General features: G+C 35.6%; 2 protein-coding genes across 4 annotated transcripts in view; one reads left to right on the top strand and one right to left on the bottom strand.

Moving 5' to 3' along the window:
• LOC136031932 (putative RNA polymerase II subunit B1 CTD phosphatase RPAP2) overlaps nucleotides 1–7,238 on the top strand; it is a 40,861-nt gene extending 33,623 nt beyond the window's left edge. For both annotated transcript variants that reach the window (XM_065711927.1, XM_065711926.1), the window contains 2 exons: nucleotides 1,631–1,883; nucleotides 5,643–7,238. In XM_065711927.1, the coding sequence (XP_065567999.1) occupies nucleotides 1,631–1,883; nucleotides 5,643–5,796 (407 nt within the window). In that variant the 3' untranslated portion in view covers nucleotides 5,797–7,238. The remainder of the gene's footprint in view (nucleotides 1–1,630; nucleotides 1,884–5,642) is intronic.
• Nucleotides 7,239–10,303: 3,065 nt separating this feature from the next.
• Nucleotides 10,304–22,996, bottom strand: LOC136031933 (ankyrin repeat domain-containing protein 49-like). 2 transcript variants are annotated; one of them, XM_065711930.1, is made up of 3 exons: nucleotides 22,844–22,949; nucleotides 16,793–17,073; nucleotides 10,304–11,392 (listed from the first exon to the last, which is right to left on the bottom strand). In XM_065711930.1, the coding sequence occupies exon 3, from the start codon at nucleotides 11,370–11,372 to the stop codon at nucleotides 10,758–10,760; it is 615 nt and encodes a 204-aa protein (XP_065568002.1). In that variant the 5' UTR covers nucleotides 11,373–11,392; nucleotides 16,793–17,073; nucleotides 22,844–22,949; the 3' UTR covers nucleotides 10,304–10,757. The 2 variants fall into 2 exon arrangements, with proteins under 2 accessions (XP_065568002.1, XP_065568001.1); XM_065711929.1 differs by lacking the exon at nucleotides 16,793–17,073 and having other exon boundaries at nucleotides 22,844–22,996.
• Nucleotides 22,997–23,691: the final 695 nt, after the last annotated feature.

Genomic DNA, 23,691 nt, shown 5'->3' on the forward strand with positions numbered 1-23,691 from the left:
TTCATATACGGAGTAATTTCTGTTCGTTTTAAGTTTTAATGTCGCTCCTTACTTTCATTTAAAAAACTTGTTTTTTTTATTTCTGAACGTTTTTGAATCAATGCATGTTTTGATTTTGGCTCTCCGCAGAGGAATAATTAAAACGAAATTTGCATATTTATTTTTTTGGCTAAATGGCTTTCTCATAATTTTGATCGAATGGTTTTGAGAAAAAAAGAGCGGGGGAGGAAGCCTAGTTGCCCTCCGATTTTCGGTTAATTAGAAAGGCAACTAGAACTTTTAATTTTTTACGAATCTTTTTATAAGTAAAAGATATACGTAACTTATAAATTAGCTTACGTAAAGAACTTTTGTATTCCTATGTTTTTATTACATATATGAGGGGGTTCGCCCCCTCGTCAGTACCTCGCTCTTTACACTAAAGCTTAAATTTTGTCCCAATTCATTAAGAATGACCCCTGAATCACAAAAGCCGCAGAATAAATAGTTGAAATTACTAAAAATACTTTGGCGTAAAGAGCGAGGTATTAGGAGGTGGTGAACCCCTCATATGGGTAATAATTTCTGTTCGTTTTAAGTTTTAATGCTGCTGCTTACTTCCAGCTGAAAACAACTTTTTTATTATTTTTTTAAGTAATGTTAGTAAATCCTGCGCTCCCTTCATGGAAATTTTTTCCCCCATGACAAATTCCTCGATGGAAAGTTCCCCCAACATATTCCCCTCTTCTCAACCCCTACCTCCAACCAAAAAATCCTCCTGAAAACGCCTGTACACTTCCCAATAACCATAACTATATGTAAGCACTGGTCAAAGTTTTGAACTTATAACCCCTCCCACGAGGACTGTGGGGGAGTAAGTCGTCCCCAAAGACATAGTTATAAGGTTTTTCGACTACGCTGAATAAAATGGCTATCTCAGAATTTTGATCCGTTGACTTTGGGAAAATAATTAGCGTGGGAGGGGGCCTAGGTGCCCTCCAATTTTTTTGGTCACTTAAAAAGGACACTAGAACTTTTCATTTCCGTTAGAATGAGCCCTCTCGCAACATTCTAGGACAACTGGGTCGATACGATCACCCCTGGGGAAAAAAAACAAAAAAACACGCATCCGTGATCTGCCTTCTGGCAAAAAATATAAAATTCCACATTTTTGTAGATAGGAGCTTGAAACTTCTACAGTAGGGTTCTCTGATACGCTGAATGTGATGGTGTGATTTTCGTTAAGATTCTATGACTTTTAGGGGGTGTTTCTCCCTATTTTCTACAATAACGCAAATTTTCTCAGGCTCGTAACTTTTGATGGGTAAGACTAAACTTGATGAAACTTATATATTTAAAATCAGCATTAAAATGCGATTCTTTTGATGTAACTATTGGTACCAAAATTCCATTTTTTAGACTTTTGGTTACTATTGAGCTGGGTCGCTCCTTACTACAGTTCGTTACCACGAACTGTTTGAAGTATATCTTAATGCAGCTTCTTTGGATACGTCTTATGTGGTTTTAGATTTTTGGTTATTTTTTAGAAAGTTGTGGTTTCTTTACTGAAGATAAAAGACGATTTACTCCCGGACACTTATAACATTAAAAAAAAATATGTTACTTCTTTTATCAGTATTCGTTTTTATAGAACCTGAAGAAGAAGAAAAAGAATCTGTGTACCTGCCACCAGTGGATAGTTATTCTCAAAAGATCCAAAGACGCCATATCGTTGCAACCAAGCTTAAGCTTGTCATTCCTGACCTATTGAGGACATTGGATTTTGGAGACTGCAATATTGATGCTGAGTTGCGAGACTTGATGTCTACTTTTAACTTTTCGTCGCAGAATATTGTGCATGAGCCATATCACTGGAACTTGATCGGGTTGGCTTTAATATACATGTAAGTTGTAGCATCACTTTCGAACGTAATTTATTTATCATTACTTTTGTAACTCGCTCAGACCAGTTATCAATCTTTGTAGCCCCCGAGGGAATCTTAAAATATCCGTGGAATCTTTCCATACTCCAAGGAGCCCTGGTGGAGAAACTTTATTTAAACTAGTTGGTATGGGTTTGATTTGTGGTTTAGTAATTGAAGGAAAAGGCACATATGTTCGAAGGAAAATAGAAGTAAAGGGTTTTCGAGACAAAGGTATTTTTGAGCTATGGCGCGACCATGGAATCTTTTATTACCTGTTCGTACACTAATGATTGACAGACCTAAGTGTCCTGAAGCTGACACCCTGGCAAATTCTTTACCTACTATTTCTTTAAACGTTCTGCCTTGGCTACGTACCACTAAACCCCCAAATATTTGGATTTCATGTTTATCAGGTACTGTATTAAAAACCTAAATATGTTCTTTTCTCAATATTTTTTCAAAAATGTGTTTGTAGTTGTTTTTTTCATAGTTCTGTCTTGGTCGATTGGAATATTCAAGACATTCTGCTTATTAAAAAGAATGAGAAGGGCTATTTCATCATTCAACTGAAAAGTATGTGGGACCAGGGACGTCGCAGAGGAGGGACCTCGTGGCCAGCTTCCCCCTCCTTCCTTGAATCCCGAATTGTCTCCAATTTCTGGACACTTTTTGTTCAAATTATGAAATTTTTTTATCAACTCTCCTCCTCCTCCCCACCATCCCAAAAAAAGAAAACAAAACTGTGTTCTTGGCTACGAGTGACCACATTGGATAACCCATTGGGGTCTATCTAGTCATCAAAACGTAAAAATATACCCTGCTTCAGAATTTATGAATCTCTGAAGCAAACATTTAAAGAGAAAGGAAGACCTTAAATTAACTTTTAGTTTCCTTGTACTGAGCCAATTCAAAATCCATAGGTGTGGCAAATAATGTATAATTGTTAGTTTGCTTGTCTTGTATATCTTACAAGATATACAAGATACAATGTATATCAAGATATATATCTTACAAGAGTTTTACTGCTGATGATGAACACTGTATATGTGTTCGAAATATCAAGTTAAATAATTTTATATTTCACTGTCAATAAAAAGGTATCATCCCTATTTTGAACTGTTTTACTTTCTTGTATATCTCATTAGTTAAGAGCATCTCAAAATACCAAGAACACCAAAAATTAAAACTAATTCTTTAAATGAGTTAAGAGAAAACTTACACAACCAGAAACGTCTTTAAAAATTAAGAAGAAACCATGAACTCAATTTTGATTTTTGATTTTTTTTTTTTTTTTTTTTTTTTTTTTTTTTTTTTTACGAATGTTCACCAATTTTGAAAATAATGAATGTGTTAAAAATCAGCAAAAAAATGTTATGGAGCTCTAGAAAGTGCAACTTCCCAATTGCTGTAACAGAAGGAAAACACAGTCATTAATTGGCAGTAAACTGAGTAAAAATCCAATGAGTTAAGTATTGGATAGCCCTAACATCTTGTTAACAAATAAAAGTTGGAAAGAAGTGTATGGATCATGGAATTGCTGAAACCCAAGCTAAAACGCTAGACATTAATTTATCTGGTATTAAAAGTATTCTGTGATTCAGGTTATTAGTTGCTAACTTACGTATAAGAACATCTTTTTTGAAAAACCAACTGTACTATTTTGCTCTATTTACAGCTTAACTTGTATCACAAAGTACAAATATCAATAAACTAATGAAAGAAATGAAGATATAGCACATTCAAATGTCACAAAGACAGATTAAAATCACCCTTGTTTCGCCCGTGGGTAGTAGGGGGTAGATACAGGATAAAGAATTAGACTACTTCATGGGAGATTAGTCTGAAATATTGCGTAATGGAAACTCAAGACATGTCTTTAAATAATTTGTTTTCAGGTTTCTGCAAAATCTTGGGTTTTTGCGTGGTCTTGGGTTGTTTCAGGTTTCTGAATTTTTGAGTCCAAAAAGCATCATTGAATTTTCTGAATTAGTTTCTACATATTGTTTTTCATGGTTAGTTTTGGAAACACTGGTGAAACTTTTTGCTCACGAAATATTTTATAACAAGCAAAAGAAAAAATCTTAGTAAATCCTGGTTTTTAGGTATGGATATGCCTAAGATGGAGCCAGGGAACAAAAAAATGTTTTCATTTCGATGTCCTTGGTGCTTGAAAAATATGGGCTTCGACTCCAATAGATGGTTCTGTAATATCAAATTACAAAAACACTGATGTTCTGGGAAAGAAAGGTCGAAATATAATGCATAAAGTAGCATTTTTTCTTGTCATTTAAAACAAGAGATTGGCATAACTTACTCGTCCAAAATATCAGGCGATGTTTTCATAATTTCTTTCAGAAGGAAGAGATTGAACTGCCAATGATGACATTTATAGGCCACTTTTTTCATGATATTGATCTTTTACACCGATCATAAAGAAAGGGTAATCACTACCCCCCTCCCCTGTGCACGTGTGGTCTTTAGTCAATTAAGGGTTCTAATTTAACCCATTATAAAACCCAAGAAGAGTAGTGGAGGAATACAAATAAAAAAGAAATTCAGCTGAAAAGCGTTTGGGAAAATCATACAACAAACTAGTTGAAAAACATGGGAAACGACCATGAAATGGCTCAAACTTCAAAATAGCATCCTCGGAGGCACATTTGTTCCTTAAGGAACAATTTGTTTATTATTGTTTACATACTGTACACCAGTTTTGTGAGTTAAATGTGTTTAGGCTAGACAATTCTTGTGCAGTTAAACTTCAGGAAAAAAAACTCTTCTGTTTGGGGCTGCTTCTTTTTCCCCTTTTGTGTAAGCCGTATTTAGTGTGAGTTGTGATGCTAATATTTTATCTTCGTGGATGACTGTGGTCTTCCAAAGGTAAAAACATAAAGCACGATAAAGTTAAAGTTGGGTGTAAGCGAATGACGACTAAAATCTAATGTGGGTTATTATTTAAAACATATTTGCTTTGTAATCAAAATATTTGTAGTGTTGCCTGTACTGTTGTCGCATCGAAAGAGATGTGCAGATATGCCATTTAACTCAGCTCTTAGGTAGTCAGTATTTTTCTAAGCTGTTTGACTTATCAAATTAAAATAGATTTTGTTAGTCATTTTAACCATTTCTAAAAATAAAATAGCGTCTTTAAAAATTTTAGGAGATTAAATTTTATTGATTAGCAATTTCATGAAGTCCTATATGGCAGCCACTTAACATAAATTTTATTTGCTTAGTAGTTTCAATCATTTTTAAGTGAAGTAAAAGTCAACATGCACTAGTGATTAAAGAAGGAATCCAACAATTCACTTATCTATTTGTTTTTTCATTTTGCCGTCTCTGATTTTTTTTTTTTTTTTTTTTTTGACCGATTTAAGTGTAATGACATTAGGGTGTGTGTGTGTTGTTTTTTTTTTTCAGTATGAAGAAAGAGAAAAGATTCTTTTTTTCTCAGTCATTTTGCCATGCCTTTCTAATTTTCTAAGATTTAATTTTTTTTTATTTTTACAGAATTTTCAATGTCTGAATCTATTCCCTTTTCCACCGTTCTCTTTTTCAGACCTTTTTAAACCTTGAAAAGAAAATGAAGATTTACATCCCTCGAAAAGAACTCACTTGTTCTGATTTAGCTATTCTAGGTAACGTTGTTTTCCTTTATCTTTTCAGGATCTTATTCTTCCAATTCTTTTATTAAAACACTTTTCTGGTTGGTAAAAACCCATTTTTCTTTTCTTTTAGTATATGCGAGCGTGATGCAATTTTGAGGCTTAAATTGGAAGAAGAGTTGCCGCAGAAATACATGAAAATGATGCTTCTTGGCTTTAATTTAGATTTTATGTACCTCCAGAGACTCGCTTGTTGGCTAGTCGACAAGATTCTCTCTTCATTCTGAATTCAGTCTTATCCTCTATTTCCGGTTATTTACTGGGTGTCTTGAGAGTAAGTTTATCCAAATGAAAAATTGTAAATAACTTACTTTCTTTTTTACTTAGTTGCAGCTCAAATCCTTGGAAGACCATACTTACTCAACCACTTCCGTTTCTGGTCTGCGGCCAGAGATTGTCGTAAAACTCTTTATCTTTTTGAGTCGTTAAGGTTGGTGTTTGCCGTCGGGACGTTTTTTGACATTTGACCTGGCACTTGTCTTTGTTACATTCTCTCTTAGTGACTGAGTCAAGATGCTTCTCTTTTTTTTTCTTTCAGCAACAATAGTAGGCACACCATACCTGCCATAACCTTTTTTTTATGTTATTTTGTATGTCATTCGCTCCTATCACAACTCTTTTACTTCAATGTTGGTTACCAACACTATCCAAGTGGGGATCAAAGAGTATAGGTAACTTACCAGAGTAGAAACTGGCGATAATGTCAGCCAAAAGATCATCAACACTATCTAGCTTTTGGTGTTTTTTAGAATATTTTCAGTGTAATAATAAGCCAGAATTAGTTTAATTATTGTAATTGGTAAGTTATTTTAGTAATAATTGTCTGATCTCAGTTTCTGAAAAACAAAAAAAAATAAAAAGCTTGAAAATAATACCATGAAACGTCAAACGCTAAACAGCGTAGCTGATTTTATTTAGATACTAATGCCAGTTTCCAGTCTTATAGGTTGTCCATACTCTTTGGTGAGGATGTGGTAAACGTCTTGTCAACAGTTAACTTGTCACATGGATTTAGTTAACTTTTGAGGCACCCTATGTTACCTACTTTCTTTCCTATTTCTGTTTCATTTTAGTGCAAAGTTTTACCCTGAAGAGTTCTTTCAAAATGTCTAGATGCATGTAACGTGAGATAGGCATAGAAGCCGGTTTTTCTTCTTCTACTGACTAATAGAGCTTTCACATTTTCATGTAAAAGAGACTACATTAAGTGACCTCCGCCGTAAGAAACGGTTTGATTCGTTTTGGCTATGAAGTGCAATGCATTAGTATAGCTTCAGTATTTATTCATTAAACTGTTTCCTCTCAAAACTAAAGATAGGTGATATTTTGCCCATAATCAATACGCTCTAATTATTATTTAGTTTTTACACTTACAATCCAAAGGAAACATTTATCTTAATATTGGATTTATTCTTGCTTCACACTGATTATCTGTAAAATTTTCCAGTGTGCACTTCCCTTAAGCTTTATCTTTCCCTTAAGCTTTAGACTTAAGAGTTTAGTCTCAGAAAAGCAGGTCCATCTTTCAGAAGAAAATGAGCATGTGTTTTGTTTTTCTTATATGTAACCGTGTATTTGTTTTGTTCGATAAATTTTATTGTCGCTCTGAAAATTGAAAGTTTCTGTATTTTTTTTTATTTTGTTCGAATAAATATCATAAAAAAAACTACAGCATTTAATTAGTTTTATTTTTGCTGATGTCAGTTTTGTTCTCTTATCGGTTTGTATACTTGTGATCAGTAAAAATCTCGGTTGATTTCGGCTTCTCGGTTGAATACAGGTAATGTGTCAGCTCCAAAAGCCAACATGAACCAAATTGTCGAAGTTCACAAGTACCTATGTACAGGATCAAAACGGAAATTTCCTCTCAAACGATTCCAAGGTAAAAAAAGAAAAAACTTGTAGCTCCGAGTTAGTAGCCATAAGCTACGCCAATAAACCTGGCCTACTAAACTCTAGCACCATCTACGAAGGCATCCTCGTTGACGAACTAACCCTGACTGAGGTCCCACAAGCGGCAAAGAAACTTAACTCAAAGAAGGCCCCAGGTCCGGACGCCATTCCTTGTGTGCTGCTCAAGCTCCTCAAGAATGGAGATATTCGATAAGTGACGTTGCTGCGGTTAAGGTAGGAACTAAGATTAGTTGATGGTTTCGTATTAAATCAAGAGTTAAGCAGGCTTCTGTCCTATCTCATGGATAATTTTAATGCACCTTGTCCTAAGGAGCACAGTAAAGGAGATGGAAGAAAACGGAATCGATCGGGGAAGTAAAACTCCCCTAGGCTTAGAATATGCTGATGATTTAAGGATCCTAGGTCCAAATTTTAGCAAAAGCAATAAATTTTTGGAAGTTTTGCGAGTTCAGTGTGCAAGAATAGGCTTGTAAATTAATGTTAAGAAGACTAAGAATAAGTGAAGGTGAAGAGGTGACGTTGGGTAATGAGAAGATCGATCAAGTTGACAGCTTCACTTACCTAGGTAGTATTATTAGTTAAAACGGTGGGTGCAGTGAAGATATTAAAAATAGAATAGCCCAGAATTTTCCCAGGTTTGGAAAAAGTTTGGAATAACAGGAAGATAAGTTGCCACCCCAAGATTAGAATATTGGAAGCTACAGTGATGATAATGGTCAAGTTTGGTTCTGAAGCGTGGGCGCTCCGAAAAACGGATTTGGATTTGCTAGATGTTTTCCAGAGAAATTCCTACGGATTGTTTTGGGTATCCAACTACTGACCGTATCTCCAACAGTAAGTCGTAAGAAAATGTGGACCAATCCCACTTTCTAGGGCTATGATAAGAGAAAGGTTGAGATGGCGAAGACACGTTCAGCGGATGAAGGACAGCCCAAGATCGTCCTTGTCGGGCTACTGTTTAGGGCCAAACGAAAAGCAGATCAACCCCGAACGGGGTGGGAGGGTGTAAACAGGGAGGCTTTAAATAGATTGGGATGGAGCTGTGTTGGCCTCGTGCAACTTGGTGCTGCAGTGAGTTGTTAGTAGTTACTGTTACTTCTATTGGCAGTCGAAGTGCACAGACAAGGCTATCAGAAAAGACTTCGACCAGGAATCGGGACTGCTGAGTAGTTTTTCGTCCTCGGTCAAATCCTAGATAACAGAGGAAAACGCCAAGAATAGACTGCTACACTGTTTATTGACTAAGTCACAGCCTTCGGCTTGACTTTGATCAAAAGAATGTCGAAAGTTCTGGCTGAAGACGGAAAGCCATTAATTCGAGACGTTAATAAGTTATCATCAAGGCATACTATATCCATGCTAGAGCTGCAAACCATGTTACTGGATAGCTCTCGTGTTATTTTAAATTGATTATTGTGCCAGATAGGGATGCGTTTCATCCCCAGTCCTTTTTAACTTTGCCATTGACTGGATCCAGAAACGACACTATGAAACTTCCATAGTGTTAAGGTTAGCCCATATTTTTCCATAACTGAGTTGAATTATGACAACGATATTGGCCTTCATTCAGAAACATCCTCAGAATTCCAGTCCAAGCTGGACGAAAGCCAAGTCGATGCATACTTCTCAGGAAACTCCCACCATGCTCAAAGGCTCTACAATAGATCTGGTGAGCGCCAATTCGAATACCCCGCTTCGCTTGTCGACCCTTATGGTGGATGCTTGCCTGAAGTCGGAATGATAATCTATCATGGCCAATCGATTTAGAACTGTCGAAAAGCTATATATATATATATATATATATATATATATATATATATATATATATATATATATATATATATATATATATATATATATATATATAGCCTCCTAGTTTCAGAGGTCGTTCTTGTTTGTACGTCAGAGAGGCAACTCTTGTTTTCATCCGTAAGAACCTATATCATATTGATATCAATAATAAACGGAACTCTCAATAACAGGGAAGAGCCCTTCGCAAAAAGTCGACGAGTCACACGAGTAACAAAGAAGAATGGCACTTTTAGAAAATTTTCCTAAGGACTAAAAAATTCGATTTCAAGTGATAAAATTTGTGTTGTTCTACATTTTGAATTTTGACTCTTGACATTTATAAAGACAACATAGCAACACTTAAGGGCCAGAAATGATTTGAGGGCAAACAAGCACCCCTTCTGTACCATTCCCCCACCCGCTTGATATTGGACCGATGTAGTTCTTTTGTTCAAAAATTTTGAAAAGGCATAATATGGAAGTAAGCTTTCGGCACTCGTACTGGAGTTGGTCTTATTATAAGTGGTTGCACATTAAATGCTATTCAACAAGATTGAAAATTGGACATTAACAAAAAAGAAACTTGGGAACGTAGGATAAATTAGGCACTGGATTCTCAAATTACTACATATTGGAAGCCACAAGCTGGTACTGGCAAGATTCAGTGCTTTTTTCCTTGATATGAATATAAAAACAGCATAAAAAACAACGGATATTTGTTTTCAATTTCTCAAAGCTAAACTTGACAACCACTTTACTATTTGAGAATTGAGAAGCTATTTGTAGATTGGTTAGCCTGTGTTGAAGGCAATGACATTTTTTTTTCAGTTCTCATTTATTAGGACTTTTTCGTGTTTATCAATGGCGGAAATTCCAAATTTAGGGTAAACCATCCTATTCGGAAACAATTGCATTCCAGACCCAAATTTGTGGCTAAATTTAATTTTACTGAGGCATTATTAAATGACCTGATCGCATCAATGAAAAACAGTTGAAACGACTTCTAGATAAAAACTGAAAAGGAACCGATGGATATAAAAATATATTTACCAAATGTAAAACACCTGAAATACAAAAAGTAATTTCGAATTTTTATTGTTATTTCATTCTTCTAAATAACTTCCACTACAATATCTTACAACAAAAAATTTAGCTACTTTACTGTTTGTTCACGAAGAACTTACCCTTGGGGGATATCAATGCATGGGAACGCGTCATACTAGAACAAAGAACAAAAAGAACGCTACGGGCCAAAATTCATTTTTCTTCAAAGCACCTACAAAACTTCCATATTATTGGTGTTTGTTGAGTAAGAATAGTCACTACTTAACGATCATCAGTAAATTCAATCGTAGTTTGACTTTCCAAAAGGTGTTGGAAGCGAAAATTATACCATTATGATGAATATTAAAGGCCATACTACTAAGAGGTATATGAATTTATTCTTCATTCCTTTCAATCTTACATCTTATTACAACTAACATTAAGGAACTGTATCCTCTACTTTTAGAACATTAAAAGGTTTTTCAGCTAAATGAGTAAGATAATCATGCTTAGTGTTTCGTCGCAAAATATCACCAGCAGTATCACCAGCATCATTAGTAATAGATAGATCACAAGACGGGTGACTAAGCATAACAATTGCAGTGTCTCTCTTTTGAGACCTGCTAGCAACATGAAGTGGGGTAGAGCCACCAACGGATTTAGAGTTGACGTCAGCGCCACACTGAAGAAGAAAATTAACGCAGTCCACAGCATCCCAATGTGCTGCTGAGTGAAGAGGTGTCCAGCCTTCTTCACTTTTGGCAGAAATATCCGCTCTATTATATATCAAAAACTTGGCTACTTCAAGGAAATTACACTGACAAGCTTTATGCAAAGCTGTATAGCCGTCTCCGTCTTTGAAGTTTATAATTTCCGGATGTGCCTTGATGATGGCTTTTATTGCACCACAATTCCCATCTTCAGCCTTAGACAAAAGTTCATAGCCAGGGTGGCCCTCCTGATAATCAGGGATAATACCAGTGTTGTCATCTTCCCAGTCACTTACAGCCACGCCTTCAATACTTCTTTGTGGATTCTGGTCCATTTGCTCCATTTCAAATCACAAAAAAAAATCTGAAAGTGAAAAGTTTTGTTACATCATAACAAATATAACAGAAATTGAGAAAAAAAAATACTTCCTTTGTACTGAAATAAGGGCAGCTCCATCAATGGAAGATAAATTTTTAACAACAAGTATAATTATCTTAAATAATAAATTTAATTTTCATTTTTACTCAAAAGCAGATGTATTCGCTTCTGATTTCCCTATTTTCTTCACAAGTTCATTACAGTCCTGTTTTGCAAGTTCATTGTCTTATGGCTCATTAGATGAGTTAAAGTATTTTAGTTAGGCAGTAAAATCCCCTTCAGTTCCGAAACTCACCGCAGTCGAGTGAGGAAGCAGAAATTTCAAAAGAAATTATTTTACATGTACCAAGCTTTCATGCAAAATGATAAAACATCTTGGAAAGCTTTAGTTTTTCCCATATTTCAACTTTAAAATAGTTTTTTTTTATAGAAATACCAAATGCGGTGGTTAAAAATTGATATCAGTAGAAAAAGTATTGTAGTAAAACTAAGTCAAACTTAAATCGACTAGAAACAACTGAACAAGTAAATGAAACCTAAAACAAATAGAAATTAACATTAATAATAAAGACAAACTCAGAGTCAGCAGATACTGGGCTGCAGCTTCCTCCGACTTTCCCTAGAGGCTTTTGGGATTTGCACTTTAGTGAAAACAATACATACTTCAAAGTGTATTTTATTATAGCAATTTTAAAAGAAACTAAGAAAACGCGAAAAAAAATCCTTGAAACAAGTGCAATTGTGACAATCAATTTATTTTTTTTACTTCTAAAATAGCAGTCGTTTTTATCGTTATATTTCCCTTTCTTTCTATTTCATTTAAAAATACATGAAATTATTAGCTAAATGAATTTCTTAAAATTTCAATTAGCTAGCCAATGAACTGCGCTTCAAAGCCCCAATGCTGAATTTATTAAATAAAATAAGTGGCGAATCTGTCTCACCTTGTGAAATCAGGGTTTTACTAAGATTTTCTAACTGCATGATTGAAGGGTCCTTCTGCCCGCGTCCCCTTCGTCGTGGCCTAGAATGTCCAATAGCGAAGTAAAAGCTGCTTTGGCATGGCTGAAGAGGTATCCTCTATCATCAAAAAACGTCACCTCAAACTTCTCGGCCACACCTTTTGCCGACCCAAAGGTACGATATGTCGAGACGTCCTCATCTGCGAGCAAAACCATCCTGGAGACGACATCGTGGAGGACAGATGAAAAATATTTGGCAAAAAGTCAAAAAGGACCTTGAGCTATGGGGAGGCTTCCGTAGGAGTGATAGGAGATGGGAAAGAGACTGGCTGAAGATCGCTGGGGAAACTGCAGCTGACAGATTGAAGTGATCGTCGGATGTAATTCCAAAGTCCATTGGTGTCGGCAGGAAAGTTCTTTGTCCAGTTCCCGCTGAAAGTAAGTAAGTCCCCATCGGCAACCAGCCCTCGGCCGCCAACATAAACATCGTATACCTCTTTTGCCGCATTTCATTCAAGGATTACCTAGAGAATGGTCCTTAATGAATAATTCTATTCATTAAAAATCATTCAGATCACAGCGTGAATGTCGTAAATAAACCCACATTAAGCGCATGTTTCATAATGCTGACTTATTTCCACCAGAATTTTTTTGTAAAGCGTTTTTCTTGCTGGTTACACTTTTGAGGTTAATATTGTAATGACGTCAATGAAAGGAAAAAACATCATCTACCGACTTCACAAATGGAGGCCACATCACGCCTTACAAAATTTGAGTCATGCACAGATTATATTCTTTAAAATTTAAAAGTCAAAAGTTGAAATCTTGGGCCTGTGCTCTTCCAATCCCTTCCCGTAATTAAATAAAAAAAAACTAATTTTTTTAGCTGAAAGTAAGGAGCGACATTAAAACTTAAAACGAACAGAAATTACTCCGTATATGAAATGGGTTGTCCCCTCCGCAATCCCTCGCTCTTTACGCTAAAGCTTTTAATTATTTTAAAAAGTAGAATTGTGGCAAAAAGTCAAACTTTACCGTAAAGAGCGAGGGATTGCGGAGGGGACAACCCATTTCATATATGGAGTAATTTCTGTTCGTTTTAAGTTTTAATGTCGCTCCTTACTTTCAGCTAAAAAAATTAGTTTTTTTTTTATTTAATTTCTGAACGTTTTTGAATTAATGCATGTTTGGTTTTGGCTCTCCGCACATAAATTATTAAAATGAAATTTGCATATTAATTCCTTTTTTGGCTAAATGGCTTTCTCTTAGTTTTGATCAGACGATTTTGAGAAATAAGGGGTGAGGAAGGAGGCCTAGTTGCCCTGTAATTTTTCGGTTACTTAAAAAGGCAACTAGAACTTTTAATTTTAACGAACGTTTTTATTAGTAAAAAATATGCGTAACTTAAGAATTAACTTACGTAACAAACTTTCATAACCTTATATTTTTATTATGTATACGAGGGGGTTTGTACCCTCGTTAATACCTCGCTCTTTACACTAAATCGTAAGTTTTGTCCCAATTCTTTAAGAATGACCCCTGAATCAGAAAGGCCGTAGAATAAATAGTTGAAATTACTAAAAATACTTTAGCATAAAGAGCAAGGTATTTATCTCCTCCTAAATACCTCGCTCTTTATGCTAAAGTATTTTTAGAACCCCTCATATGTGTAATAATCTCTGTTCGTTTTAAGTTTCAATGCTACTTCTTCCTTTCATTTGAAAAAACGTTTTCATGTTTATTTTTCATTGTTTTCTTATAGTAGTGCTAGAGAATCCTGCGCCCTTTTCATTGAATTTTTCTTCCCCCATGACAGATTCCTCCAAGGAAAGATCCTCCAACATAGCCCCCTCTCCTAAGCCCACCCCCAAACAAAATAAAATCCATCTGAAAACGTCTGTACACTTCCCAATAACCATTACTATATGTAAACACTGGTCAAAGTTTGTAACTTGCAGCCCCTCCCCCAGGGATTATGGGGGAGTAAGTCATCCCCAAAGACATAGTTATTATGGTTTTCGACTATGCTGAAAAAAATGGCTATCTCAAAATTTTGATCCGTTGACTTTGGGAAAAAAACGAGCGTGGGAGGGGGCCTAGATGCCCTCCAATTTTTTTTGGTCACTTAAAAAGGGCACTAGAAATTTTCTTTTCCGTTAGAATGAGCCCTCTTGCGACATTCTAGGACCACTTGGTCGATACGATGACCCCTGGAAAAAAACAACAAAAAAACACGCACCCGTGATTTGTCTTCTGGCAAAAAATACAAAATTCCACATTTTTGTAGATAGGAGCTTGAAACTTATACAGTAGGGTTCTCTGATACGCTGAATCTGATGGTGTCATTTTCGTTAAGATCCTACGACTTTTAGGGGGTGTTTCCCCCTATTTTCCTAAATAAGGCAAATTTTCTCAGGCTCGTAACTTTTGATGGGTAAGACTAAACTTGATGAAACTTACATATTTAAAATTAGCATTAAAATGCGATTCTTTTGATGTAGCTATTGATATCAAAATTCAATTTTTTAGAGTTTTGGTTACTATTGAGCCGGGTCGCTCCTTACTACAGTTCGTTACCACGAACTGTTTGACAAAGTCGCAATTATAGACAAGTTATTCCACTTTCATCTCATTATTAAACATGGATTATTTAAAGAATGGGCTTAAACGATTAAATACTAATCCCGATTTTTATACTAATCCTGATATTAAACATTAAAAGTCATAAAGATCTCAACATGAAATTCATAAGTCAAAACATACTAAGTACATAAAGGGTAAAAAAGACAAAAGGGAAATTTTGAAAGGCATACTGCCAGCCATATATAGTTGACAGCATTGAGTAACAGGAACCTTGAGCTTTTTATTTAGTAACCAGATCAGTGGCAGAGTCAACCCATCAGGAATGTCTGGTACTTTACACTGCAAGGCAATCAAAACCAACCGTATGAAATTTGTTTAGTGACTAACATCTTAGGTCCTCAAGATCACTGGATTTGTCTGTCTGTGATTTTTCTTGTGACCCTAACCTTAAAGTGAGACCTACACGGCTTGTCTAGGATAGGGGACGATTTTTAAACAAAGGATTCAAGACAAATATTAGGATATTCTAGGTGAGATTTTGCAGAGTCACTGTGGAACCTCGACACCAGATTAGACAAATGTATATGTGCAGAAGGACGCAATCTACACAAAATAATGTGCTTCATGACTGAAAATGAAAAATGAACACTCCAAAAACACTCCGTGTTCTTGGAGTGTTCAAACAGTTTTCTTGCAATAACTGTTCTACTCCCAAAGGGGAGGAGGAATCCATGGGGAGAGCCCCTTGTGATTTAATCAACAAACCGCGTCACAGAGCTAACCCAACTAGGGAAATAGTAACATTAAATGTATTGAGTATATTTGAAATTCAATTCGTTTTTTCTTTCTTCACTGGAGAAATACTTGCTTCGGGTGCTGGTGCATAATATCTTGTGATTACTATCAGACTAGTGATTGGCTTAGAGTTACCAAGATTGCCAGTTACATAGGAAGATTTGGATGGTGAAAATTCTCAAAAAGCTCACTCAAATCATTAGAATTGTACTTTCAAAACCTAGAGTCAAAGAAAGTAGACTCGAGCCAAAATTAAGGAAAGCAGTTGCTTTTGTCAAAGCCAGGACACTGACCTGTCTTCTATGCAATATTATAAGCCTTAGAAATAAGAAAGGAACAGACATTTGGTAGCAGAAATAAGAAAGTAGATTTATGTAATGTGCAAAAGGGAGTGGGAGTGAGTTTGAAGAGTCATATTGGTACCAGCCGGCCTTAAACTGCTAGGGACAGGCAGGTCTTATTTGCCCTATTAAACAAAATAACACATAAACAAAATTTTTATTAGATGCATTTGGGGAAATGATGGGCGTGGGGGGGGGCTGTTTGCCCTCCAATCACTTTTGACGATTAAAACGTGCACTAGAACTTACAATTTCCCATCAGATGAGCCTCTTTTGAAATTTTTATGACAACTCCTTCTATACAAAATGCCCTGGTCTAAAAAATAAATAAATTAATATCACTCTTTACTTAGGCAGTACTACCTATGATATATATATATATATATATATATATATATATATATATATATATATATATATATATATATATATATATATATATATATATATATATATATATATATATATATACCAGCCAATCTTGAGGAAGATCTTAAGGAGGGGGAGGGCATTGGATAGAGGGCACCAAAAAGACTATACAGGACACAATTGATATTTTCAATTTATCTGCATTAGAGTGCGTTACTCATAACAGTCAAGTATAGGGGACAAGCCTTTTTGAGAAAAAATGAATCAATGACGTGATCTATCTTTGGAAGATCATCTCTACATGTTTGCATGAATACTAACATCTCTAATCTTACCTCGGTAATTTTTCCTTCTTCTAGGTTGACATTGGAAGTGTTGTGAGAATTGTCAGTAGAACTAAGATGGTTGGGAAAACATTTTCCTGACACCTTTTTAGTGCTGAAACAGCAGTTTTTGGATTTTCCCTCAGTTGACCAATACTGCTTCCAAACCTCGAACTCCATCTTAATTTTTTTTTTGTGTCCAAAGAAGCTTTTTGTCCTGTTCATACCTTAGCTGATTCCAGTATTTACTTTTAAGTGAAGCCAAGATCAAAGACGACAGCTTTGCAGCACTTCTAAAATGAGAATTGAATTGTTACTTGAATCCGACATCAAGGAATCTAGGGCAGTAATGAAAGCAGTCATTCCATGATGACTTTCTGGATACATCTAGGGTGCCCCTTGTCTGATAATGCAAAGTGAAGGTTTGATTGGTTGTTTAATCTTGATTGTAGCATCAATCTTAACAGCCATACTCTCACCTCCTTGGAAGAGGGTAATGAATTCCGTTTCTGCTTGGTACCGCATATCTTCCAGTGTTGCACTCGCACAGCTTATTAGTAATAATGATCTTACAAGGTCACCAAATTTCTGCTGCAGTGACTTTGCCAAGGGTTTCATAATTGATGAAACTGAGTTGTCAGACATGCATGTCTGATTTTTAATGCAGTATCTTAGAGCAGAGACTTTGCTACTTGCCTCTTGATCATATCATTCATCTCCTTGAGGGCAAAAAAATTATGAAAGGGAGCCCAAAATCTGGTGATCACTTCATACCTCCCTACAAATCTTATTACGCAGAGGCTGGTCACTGTCTCTTCTTTTACTTTATCAGAAATAAAATATTTTCAAGAAGCCTTGTCTGGTTAGAATTTGAAATGAAGTGAAAAATTGTGGCTTGGACTGTGTCTTGGGTGCTGTGAAAAATTTGAACTGATGCTATTTTCCAGCATGAGAGATTAGTAACATGGCTGACACAGTGAAAGTGATATTTCATCTCAGCAACAGCACCACTAGTCAAACTTGCCATGCTAATAGGTCCATCATGCTGCTGGGCAACACACTTCAGCAAATCCAAACTGAATTCCCTGATTGCATTCAACAATAGCTTTCAAAGACTTTTGCCAACTTATTTCTCTTCAGAGCCTTAGCTACTCCCAGTTTCCTGGTTTCTTGATAGGTTTGTAAGGCATCAACTACAGCAAAGAAATCTTCTCAAATTACAAATCTTTTTTTCTGTTTTATGCATATAACACTAGAACCATTATTTGACTACCTGTTGACTTGTTAGCAATTAGACACCAAACTATTGCACTGTTTAGTGTTCTGGCAATTTTGATTTTCATTATCTATCCGATGGTTGCAGTTAATTTGTTCTCAATCCGCTTACTTGCATACTTTGCATTCCCTCTTGCATTCTCTAGTAGCCTCTGAAGTTGCAAGTCTCTACTCTGAATGCAACAGTGCAGCATATGATGGAAACTTACATGTTTCCGTTGTTCAGTTGTCCTGCTGAGACAACTCAAAACCTTGAATACCACGTTTACCATCGTCATAGTGACAGCAAGGGGGGGGGGGTTCTGTGCCCCATAAACCATGATATTTTCCACGAAGTTTCACAGAAGTTCACTATTTTTTCCACAGCATTCCTGGCACCTTATTTGCTGTTCTTCAATGAAGCTAAAAGCACAGCAACTCTTTCCCAGTAGTGTTTATGAATTGTGCTTCAGCATGGCTTTTAAGAGCATCATCTTTTATGGTAAGATTGTAATAGTCTTTTGAGGGATTTCTCATCAGACACCCAATTTTTCAGCACAGGAAGACCATTTTCCCCTGTTTTCAGATTTTCTCATTAAAACAAAAAAGACTGTACCAAAGGCCCTCGTGCTCTGGAGAACAACTCATAGCAGCCCAGAGAGAGCATACAGGATGTTCAATATTCAAAGGATGCTTAACTTCACCTCTTTTGCTTTTGTATTGTGGTTGAAAGATCAACTTGGTTCTTTGACATCCATCTCTTATTTATGTATTACAGCATATCTCCAGAAGATAGTTGATTATGTTCTTCCATAGCAAATACAAAACCAAAATTGCTTGGACTTGTCCTTTAAGGTAAAAGAGAATGTCTTCACTCTGCTGCAAGGGTCTTGAAATCTGAGTTGGAGTGAGTACCAACCTTTCCATTTGTTTCTAAATCTTTCAGTCAGCTGGTCGGAAATATTATTTTTGTCAGCATTTCTTGCATAGGCCTCTTACAAAGTTGATTGAGCTGCTGTCCATGATGAAGGTCTTGATATTTTCATCACTTAAATATTTGTTTCTAAATTTGATTTTGTTGGCATATCTTTGTTGTCCCCTACCAGAGAATCTTATGCAGTACACTTACCTGTAAAATTAAACAGTGCTTTACTGAACCACAGAATGATTAATAATGCTCCATGTACAATTAATCTAACTTTGAATAGAGTTTTCACCTCCATACTGTTTTTAAGTAGTGCTGTAACACGACAATTAAAAATTATAGTATAAAAGTGAGTTTTCTGTTCAAAATTATGTTTGCTATATCCCCAGTAGAATTGTCATGCCATGTTTGCGTAAAAAAGCATTCAGGTGAATTTTCCTGTCAAAAAACTAGGGTAAATTAGTAGGCAACATTGTTTATTGCAAACTAAGTTATCTGTCTTTTTTTTAAGAAAATTGCTAATTAATTTTACAGATAATACGAAAATTAGGCTGGTTGAGTGCCAATAATATTTGCTCTTTACAAGTTTCAATTTTGCTCTTTACAAGTTTCAATTTTGCTCTTCACTTTCATTAGAAAAACGTTGTTCTTTTCTTTGAACTATGTCAGAGAGTTGATTAGTAAGCTGAGTTGAGTTTTAATTTTCCAAGTACTTGACAAAAAGACATTGTTCTAAGCTTACATCCTCCTTGAAGTTTCTTTGTAAAATAGTCTGAAATATCCTTGGATTCTTCATACTTCCAGCCAAAAGTCTCCATTTTTTTATTATACTTTCACATCTAGATTTATTTTATATATCCCATACAATTAAGAATTCATGATACTTGATATTTCCTGTGCAATTGTCAATCTTATCAGGGCTCACCATGAGGTCAAAAATAAAATTACTAGAATCTTGAGAAAAAATGAATAAACAAGCATAAGTAATACAAGATTTTGACAACTTTTTTTCTTGAAAGCAGAAAAGAAAAGACATAGCTCTCAATTAACCTATCTTTGTCTTAAGAAAATGACACTTCGGCCACAGACAAATTTCCCACGTTTTGTTGCTTCTTTCTGAACTGTTATGGCATAACCAAGAGACCACTACAACCAGATTTGTGGAGATTCACCAGATTAATATCCAATCACCTATTCATAAGACAAGAATACCCCAATTTTCATGTTTTCCAAGAATTCCAGTTTCCCCCTCCAACTCCCTCCAATGTCACAGGATCTGGTTGGAATTTAAAATTAGAGCTTTAAAGCACAAGATCCTTCTAAATATCAAATTTCATTAAGATCTGGTCACCCTTTTGTAAGTTACAAATACCTAATTTTTCCAAATTACCCCCCCCCCCCAAACTCCACCAAAGAGAGTAGAGCCAGTCTTTTTATGTCAGTCATATATCTTAGACAGGTTTTTATTCTTCCCATCCAGTTTCATCCTGATCTCTCTGCTTTAAGTATTTTCTAAGATTTCTGGTACCCCCAACTGCCCCCCTCCAATGATGCTGGATCCAGTAGAGATTTAAAATAAGAGATCTGAGTTATGGGGTCCTTCTAAATATGTAGTTTCATGAAGATCCAATCACTCCTTTGTAAGTTAAAAATATGTCATTTTTTCTAATTTTTCAGAATTACCCCCTCCCCCCAATAGAGCAGATCCATTCCAATTATGTAAATCATGTATCTAAGATTTCTGCTAATTTTTCCCACCAAGTTTCATCCTGATCCCTCCAATCTAAGCATTTTCCATGAATTTTGGTTCCCCCCAATGTCACCAGATCCAGTTGGGATTTAAAATGAGAGCTTTGAAACACAATATCCTTCTAAATATCAAATTTCATTGAGATCTGATCACCCATTTGTAAGTTAAAAATACCTCATTTTTTCTAATTTTTCAGAATTAACCCCCCCCCAACTACCCCAAAGAGAGAGGATCCATTCTGTTTATGTCAATCATGTATCTAGGATTTGTGCTTATTTTTCCCACCAAGTTTCATCCCAATCCCTACACTCTAAGTGTTTTCCAAGATTTTAGGTTTCCCCCTCCCAACTCCCCCCCCCCAATGTCACCAGATCCGGTCGGGTTTAAAATAAGAGCTCTGAGCCACGATATCCTTCTAAATATCAAATTTCATTGAGATCCGATCACCCGTTCGTAAGTTAAAAATACCTCTTTTTTTTCAGAACCCCCCCCCCCAACTACCCAAAAGAGAACGGATCCGTTCCGTTTATGTCAATCATCTATCTAGGACTTGTGTTTATTTTTCCCACCATGTTTCATCCCAATCCCTCCACTCTAAGTGGATTTGAAATAACAGCTCCAAGACACAATATCCTTCCAAACATCAAATTTCATTAAGATCTGATCAACTGTTTGTGAGTTAAAAATATTTCATTTTTTCTTAATTAACAGGCCCCCCACTCCCCTCCTGATGGTCAAATCAGGAAAACAACTATTTCTAATTTAATCTGGTCTGGTCCCTGATATGCCAGCCAAATTTCATTGTCCTAGCTTACCTGGAAGTGCCTAAAGTAGCAAAACTGGGACTGACAGACCACCAGACAGACCAACAGAATTTGGAATTGCTATATGTCACTTGGTTAATACCAACTGCCATAAAAACCACTTAAACAATGAAATTTTTGCTGTATGATATAGAGCATTTTCTAGAGCCATTCAAAGGAAGGGGCAACAAGGACAAGCTACCCCAAGCATGGTTGCCCACTTTGACTTGGCTCTTTTTACTTTAATTTGAGTTGGAAGGGGGCACTATAATTCAATTTTTGGTAAAATTCAACTTCAGCTACTTTTGGCTATCTTGGAAAGGGGTTAGGTTAGGAAAATGAAACTTTCAGGGATTGGTTACAGGCTAAAGTATGTCCCAGGAAGATATTTTGAAGTACCTACCTTTACTCCTTCTCTCTCTAGAGGGTCCTGGCCTTTAAAAATCTGTGTGTTATAATAGTGAAAAGTACAACAAAATTGTTATCAGATTCACAACTTTGCTCAATCCCAATTTGTAAGATTTTAGAGATATTTAAATAGGCCTACAGTTCCTAAATCTTGAAAATAAAACATTGATATGGCTTGAAATTCTACTCAAATAACAGGAATTACATTTTAAGAGTGAAATGTTGTTTTGTCAAAATTTCAATAGATAGCCTATAGACCTGTCATGCAGGCAAATTTCAGGACCTTCTAGAGGGAGAAGGAGTGGAGGTAGGTATGTCAAAATACTTTCCTGGGAAAAAACTTTTGCCTGTAGAATCATCCCTGAAAACCAAATCTCTTTCCAAGATAGCCAGAAGTAGCTAAGTAGAATTTTACTAATTTTTATCCTGGGTAACACCAGCCCTAAGAATGGCTCTGCATTTTTCTAGTTATCAAATTAACTTCACTTGTTAGGCTAGCCTACTTATACTCATAAATTACTTTAAAATAATGTTTGATATCTGACATAGCATATACATAAATTAAGCCAAGGTGAGATTATGTCCAGATACAGGCCTAGCAGTTTTGACAAGTCAAGGAATCTTTTCACAAAGAGAATGAAGCATCAATAGATACAAGGCAAGAGAGAAAATATATCAAATAGTCTAGGGCTATATACAGAACCATCATGTTGTTGGGGTGCATTTACAAGTAAAATAAAACTTAGAAAGAGCACAAAATATGGTATCAAATAGTGTATTTTCACCTTATCTCATACCAGTAATCAAATCATGTAGGCCTATATAGCCTATTTACCAAAAACAACACAGCAAACACAAGGCTTATTCCAGAGCAATATTCATTGCACTACCCTGGTAAGTAAATGCACTGTTGTCTATCTTACCTCAGGAGTGGATATTAAGGGTTAAACGTCCTCTATTTATAAGCTGTGCTTCTTATTCCTATTTTAAGCTGTGTTATTTATAATTGTCATGCTGAACTGATTCAAATTTTTGTTATACATATTAAATAGATGGCCTTTTTTAACTATAAACCGTTCCTGAAACTCTTTATTGGTGGTAACGATTAGGTAGTGTTCTGTGACAGCAATCACAGAAACTCTAAAACGAAATTCTCTTAAAGAATATATCAAAAGAACCTCTCTTCCTGGAAAACCCCAAATTTAAACTGAAACATTGAATTATCAATAAAATTTGCAGCCTGTGAAGTTTGTGTAATTTAGAAATTGTTGCAATTAGGAGCCCCTACATTCTAGAATGCGAAATTTTATATTTTTCCAAGGAACTTAGCAACAGATAAGTTTATACTTGTTTTCTAAGGGATAACGAAATTGAAAAGTAGTCTTGAAGTATCAAGAAGAGGCTCATTCGGACGAAAATGAAATTGTGTGAAAAATTTTAGGTGTCCAATCGACTAGTTTGTCTTTTGTTCAGTTGATGTTTTGACGAAATCTGTGCGCACGAACCCTGAAAAAGTATATTTTCCTCAAATTTTCTAAATGTTCTTGTGAGGTATTTTTGATTAACGTAAATAAGAAATTTAGTCCATAGTATTCCTCATTTGAGGAATATATTTGGAAGATGTAATATGGATACTCAGGGGAGAACTGGCTTCCTTATTATCGGGTATTCTAAGTTTGAAGTAAATAATCACATTTGTTTGATTCTATTAGGCAGCTGAGTATATTCTTCAGCATATTTATCCAGCATAAATATTGACCATATTAGAAAC

Source organism: Artemia franciscana, chromosome 10 (assembly GCF_032884065.1).
Source record: "Artemia franciscana chromosome 10, ASM3288406v1, whole genome shotgun sequence".
Classification (NCBI taxonomy): domain Eukaryota; kingdom Metazoa; phylum Arthropoda; class Branchiopoda; order Anostraca; family Artemiidae; genus Artemia; species Artemia franciscana.

What these genes read in the sequence shown, in the direction of transcription:
- LOC136031933 (XM_065711929.1), bottom strand. Translation starts at nt 11,372, where the DNA reads ATGGAGCAAATGGACCAGAATCCACAAAGAAGTATTGAAGGCGTGGCT.